The sequence below is a fragment of the Rhinolophus sinicus genome, linkage group LG06 (genome assembly GCF_036562045.2).
Source record: "Rhinolophus sinicus isolate RSC01 linkage group LG06, ASM3656204v1, whole genome shotgun sequence".
NCBI classification, from domain to species: domain Eukaryota; kingdom Metazoa; phylum Chordata; class Mammalia; order Chiroptera; family Rhinolophidae; genus Rhinolophus; species Rhinolophus sinicus.
Window position 1 is genome coordinate 51,653,738 of NC_133756.1, and position 6,000 is coordinate 51,659,737.

Below are 6,000 nucleotides of genomic sequence, written 5' to 3' on the forward strand. Positions count from 1 at the left end.
AAAAATAATAGAATACTTTTAGACTTAGTCCTATAGACCACGGCACCATAACTGAGTATGTTTATTACTAATATTCTCCTCTGTTAATTTCCCTCTTCTGGATGCTATATTTTAAGCAAATAGTAAATTGTAAAATTGTATTTATATAAGATTATTTTAATTTATTTTCTGTTTTAAAAATTAATCAAATGCACCAGGCTTTCATGTTCCCTGCTGATACCCTGGTAGGATTCAATTTTTTTTTTTTTTGAAAACCCTAACTATGCATTGTCTTTAATGTAAAGCAATGGTAAAATTTTCAGAAGACCAAGAAATTGAAACCAATCATAAGAATGCTATATGAGAATGGTTTCAAGTCTGAGTCCTTCCACATTAGGGAAGGATTGTCGCATGACTAACGATCACTTCACAAGTGACAATCCCTGGTTTGCAAGGCAGGATTTTACAAATTATAACTTCCTGCTTTCAGAAGTTTTGATGAAACTAGCTAGTCAAAGTCAACAGACAATGGACATCCATCTAGACTAAAGAAAAAGCTTGATGTATAAGTTGTCTTGAATGATTTAATGTAGGTAAATATGCTGTTCTATTAGGCTTTATCAGTACTAAAAATACCTGGAATACAATCGCCATTACCTTCATTAGTCTTCTACTGAGAAAGTTTACGAAAATATTCTCATTTTAAAGAATGTACCAATTAACCATTGACCCTTTACTGAGCACTTATGAAGAAGTCACTGGGCTTAATACTTTACATCACTGCATATAATCCGGAAATAAAATCTATGAGATAGATATAATTTCCCATCTTACCAACAAGGAAACCTCAATTCAAAAAGGCAGTGTCACAAAGCCACAAAGTGGTGGAGCCAGGAATGTCACCCAGGCCTGCCTGACTCCAATATTTATGCTCTAAACTATTCTTGAAATTAAAGAATTGAAAAGAGAAGTTTCATATGGAACAGTGTCTGTGCTTTGTGAATCATTCTCTGAAGCAGGAAAAATAGGAGAAAGGAGCTTCAGATAATCACAACCAGAAAAGTAGATGTTTTTGTTTTTTTATCGACACTCTTGTTAAGGATATTCTAGAATCTCACAGCAAGGTGAGGAGTGAGGTCCTGTTTGTGTGCTACAGTCCCTGCAGGAGAAGTATTCCCCAGTAGTCTGTGTGTGGTTAACATTCTCATGGCTTACGGTACTGTATGTGTTATTTTGTCATTTCACAGGCCTGTTTGGTAGCAAAACAAGATGACTTTTGTAAGCAGAACATGAAAGCATCATCAGATTGTTGCATGGCCTTACTTCATGATATTTTCAGTTCTCTAGAAGAAGATGTGAAGCAGGGGGCATTTTCTAAACCAAGAGGCTATTATCTCTTTATTCAGAGGAAACAGGAGCTGATAAATAAGTACTACCAGGTGCCCAGAAAGGGGAAACAGGTAAGCTACCTGCTGAGTACCATTTGTGAGGTCTTGCTGAGGTGCCTTTCAAACTACAGCAGAAAAAAACTGAAATAGTACATAATGCCTCTGCCTTTCATTCATCCACTCACTGGTTTATTCAGTAAGAGAACCCACCATGGAATAGAGAACTTGTTGTTCTTTGGAAGCACAGATGGAGCCCTCCAAAAATGTTTGCAGAATTCATTCATTAATTTAATCATCCAATAATCCAACAATTATGTATTTAGGCCTCACAACATGTCAGGTCTTATCAAGTTTCTGGGGTTCAGGCAATTTAAAAGAAAAAAAGGACAAATAAACAAGTCCTCTCAAAGTATTTACCAGCAATAAACAAATTATAGCTTACAGACTAAAATAACAGTTAACACCTAGAACTTATTGTGTTTCAGGTAATGCTTGGGCTTAACTCATTCAATCCTCACAAGAATGTTATGAAGTACATGTAATTAATATCCCTATTTTATATATACTAAAATTGTGATACAGAGAAGCAAAAGAACTCACCCAACCAAGAACACAGGTGATGAGTGGTACAGTGGAATGCCAATCCAGATAGCAGACTGTGCTCTTAACTATTCCTTTATGCTGGCATGCTCAGATTGTATCAGTAAGAATTAGGCTTGGGTACATATTATTGTTTTTTAAATGGTTGCTTTAAACAGACAAAAGTTTCTTTCTCATTTACAAGAAATGAGGAATTGCGAATCCAGGCTGACATGACAACTTCATAATAATACTGGTCTCAGGCCTCTTCCTTCATTCTGCTCTAGTACCTTAGCATTCAGCCTCCCTTTTCAAGGTCAATTTATGGTCCAAGATAGCTGCTAGAGTTTCACTTATTAGTTCCATATTATACATGGAAAGAAAAGGGAAAAACAAGAGTAAAAGACCTTTGGGTCAACTCTCTTGAAGGTGATTTCCAAGAAGTACCATATGACATTTCTGCTTAAGTGTTATCAGCCAGAATTTAATCATATGGGCATCCCAGTTACCGGAGATGTTGAGTAGAAAATACAAAATTTTATAATGATCCACAATGTGCCCAGGAAAAAAAAATCAGAGTTCTGTTACTAAGAACAAAGAGGAGAATAATATTAGGATAACTCTAGCACTCACTAGCACAGTGACAAAAAGTGCCCTGAAGAGAAAAGTAGGTTATACGTATGGAAGAGGAAGGAGATGTGATCCTATTTTATATTTATGTTTTTACAGAAGGCCGTGCTGATGAAGTAATGTTTCAGCAGAGTCTTCAAAGGAGGAAGGGAGGAAGGCAAATGGGGATCTAGGGGAAGAAACTTTCAAACAGTGTCAAAGCACAGAAAAAGAAATTGGTTTATGCTCCAGGAATAGCAAGAAACATAGTAGGTGGGCAGTGAGCAAAAGAGAGGTGGCAGGAGATGGGGTCAGATAGGTGTTCAGAGGTCAGAGGGCAGAAAAGTTAGTACCTTAAAGATCACTGAGAATGTTTGAATTTTATTTAGAAAGAGTAGAAAAATCAGTAGAGGATTTTGTCCATACGAGTGAAGGGATCTTTCTTAAAATCATATAGCATAACATTAGCTGCTCTGAGAAAAATGGACTGTAGCAGACCAAGATGAAAGTAGGAAGACCAATTAGGAAGCTAACACCATGGTCCAGGCAAGATGTAATGATGTCTTAGACCAGGGCGTTTGGGAGGAGCAGGTGAAAAGTGATGGGTTCTGGCTGGTTTTACTTTGAAGATAGAGCAAACCTAATTAGCTGATGATTACATGTGGGATGTGGGAGAAAAAAGGATATCGAGGGTAATGGTCAGGTTTTTAACCCATACAGTTAGAAACTCAGAGTTACCAAAGTAAATAGCTAAAACTGAAGTGATTGGGAATGACACAGGTTTGAGGGGGATCCAGAGTTGGGTTGTAGGTCAGTTTAGTTTGAAATACTATTTGAACTCAGAAATGATTTCTATATGGGTGGTAAAATTATATTGAATTAACAGCTGTATCTCTGAGTTTTGCTTAAACCCATAATCCCTATTTCCTAATTCTAACTTCCTCTGTATCACTAGGCAGAAGAGACACTGAAGAAATACTTGGAGTCCAAGCTGTGGCTGATGCACTTCAACAGACTGATCAGTCCCTCACAGACAAGCAAAAAGAGATTGAAGGTGAGAGCAGCTGAAAACACTCTAGACAGTTGGGAAGCCTGAGAAATGTTCATGTAAGCCATATTAGTCCACCCGAAATCATTACTGTAGAACAAAGAATATCAAATATAGTTCATAGCTCTAGGGAATTTTATTTCTTAACTGGAATTTACAGTCATCTACCTTTTGGTCACTCAGTGCAAAAATTATCACAAAAAGTTTTCTCTATGAAATGAGAATAAAACAAAAAAGGGGAGTGAACAGCAAAATACGGTTGTCATGTTTCTCTGCTAATTGGACATTGAAGGTGAGAAGCAAGTCAAGAGACTAGATAGCCTCAAAAGCTCTTAAAAGATTAAATAAACTGGGTGGGTGAATCTGGGATCTTAAACTTGAGCAAGATGAGCAATGATGCCTCTTACCAGCTGAAGTCAGTTCTGAGTAGGGCATATGCAGTCGGCAGCAATAATGGCAGGTAAGCATACCAGGAAGAAAGAAGCAATGTGGTCACCCCTATAAATTTTTCTTCTTCTTTGCTTCCTGACAGTGCAACGTATGAAGACTGAATCTGCAGAGGCTGCAGCAAACATGTTGGAGGAAATGCAAGCAAAGAATCAGCAAATGATGGAACAGAAAGAAAAGAGTCATCAGGAACATGTGAAACAGTTGACTGAGAAGATGGAGATGGAGAGGGCCCAGTTAATGGCAGAACAACAGAGGACTCTAGATCTTAAACTTCAGGTATTTGATTGTGTCATCGCCATTTCATCTTCCACTTGGGCCGAATCAAAAACACTGCTTAGAAGTTAGAGCATCATGTCAGATTAAGACCTATTGTAGCAAAAACCCTAGTAGACATTTCATTCTATTACTGCCTCTACCTGTGACCATATCTGTTACTAAAGGCTAATTACTTGCAGGATTAAATACCATGCATTCCTTCATTATTAATCACTAATAAACAGTAGCTATTCATTGCCAAACACTGCACAAGGCTTTACAGGCAGTCTGTGATCAAATCCTCATGTTATGTTATAGGTATTGTTATATTATCAACTTTCAAATGAAAAAATTTTAATTTCATGAGGGATAATATTTCCGGTCCTACCTTGTGGAAGAATATCTGGACTCTCCTACTGAGTGGAGTCCAAGTAATTTTGTTTCTGCCATATCTGGTATAACTTTATCTCCGCAGGCACCCTTATGCGTAGGAAGACTCCATGACCTTCTATACAATTAACCACATAAATACCCAGAGTGCCTGTACCTTCCTGTTCTCCAGACTCTACCTAAAGTCTACGTTGAGTCTAAATACACCCAGAAATTCAATATGGGCCAGAGCAGGCCCTGAGCTCTTCAACTCTTTTCTGTTACCTTATCACCACAGTTAGGAGACTTGTACTAAGTTCCCTAATCAAACATCAGCCATGATTCTGAATCAGGTAGTAACCATCCTATTAGAATTCACCCATCTTCCATACCTTCTTCGATATATTTTTGAGAATCCACACTACCTAAATCAGAGTTGAAGGGGGAAAAAAATGAGGGTTTTTTTCCAGAAAGACTGTGTTGCATGTGGGTGAAAAGGGCCAAGAATATGATTCTGGATCACTAATATTTTAAAACTATAAGAGAACATTCCTGCAGCTAAAAAACAAAAACAAACCAAAAAAAAGTAAAAAAATATAAGCAGTCATAGAAAACTCAGGAGAGTGATACAGCAGAAGTTAAGGGAGGAAAGGATTTCAAGCATAACTTTCAAAAGCTCATGAGGGTTAATGTAGGTATTGGCAGGGGAAATACTTTGGAAAATGTGGGAAATGTTTTAAGTTGTGTGAGTTCGGTCTCCACTTTCTCTTTTAGGAATATGAACGGCTTCCCAAGGAGGGATTCCAGCAAGAGAGCAGGAGACTTCAAAATGAGATGGAAGCCATCCACAGGAGAAGCAGAGGATTATTCACAATATGCAACATACTCTAAATATCCAAGGAACATAATTTCCTAACCAGCTCTCCTCTCCTCCACTAGGAGCGAGTTAAACGAGCAACTTCATGACATCAAACAACTGCCACTAAACTAAAGTTAAAATCATGATGCTTGTGTTTGTGTTGAGCCATAAAGTTTGCGAAGATGAAATAAACTGTGAAGGCAATGTTTTGCCTACAGAGTGATTCAGTTCATGATTAATTATAGTAATAATGATTAGTATGATTCTTAACTGGATCCTATACTTGAAATTATGCATATTGACTCTAGACACACTTCAGATTGTTTAATGGGATGCGTTTTACAATGAGGAGATATCAAGTGGGCTCTGTTTAGGATACACTTGCTTTTCCTTACATACACCACCCTCTAGATATCCACAGTCCCTTGCTATTACTCAAGGGTTTACTTTGGTTTTTGAATAGA

At 37.5% G+C, this 6,000-nt stretch overlaps 1 protein-coding gene across 1 annotated transcript in view; it reads left to right on the forward strand.

The window, feature by feature from the left end:
• The window catches only part of LOC109439374 (guanylate-binding protein 2), a 43,614-nt gene extending 37,969 nt beyond the window's left edge, over positions 1–5,645 (forward strand). Inside the window, 5 exon segments of the mRNA XM_074335100.1 lie at positions 1,227–1,439; positions 3,511–3,544; positions 3,547–3,609; positions 4,136–4,329; positions 5,452–5,645. Coding sequence (XP_074191201.1) covers positions 1,227–1,439; positions 3,511–3,544; positions 3,547–3,609; positions 4,136–4,329; positions 5,452–5,568 — 621 coding nt within the window. The 3' untranslated portion in view covers positions 5,569–5,645.
• Positions 5,646–6,000: the final 355 nt, after the last annotated feature.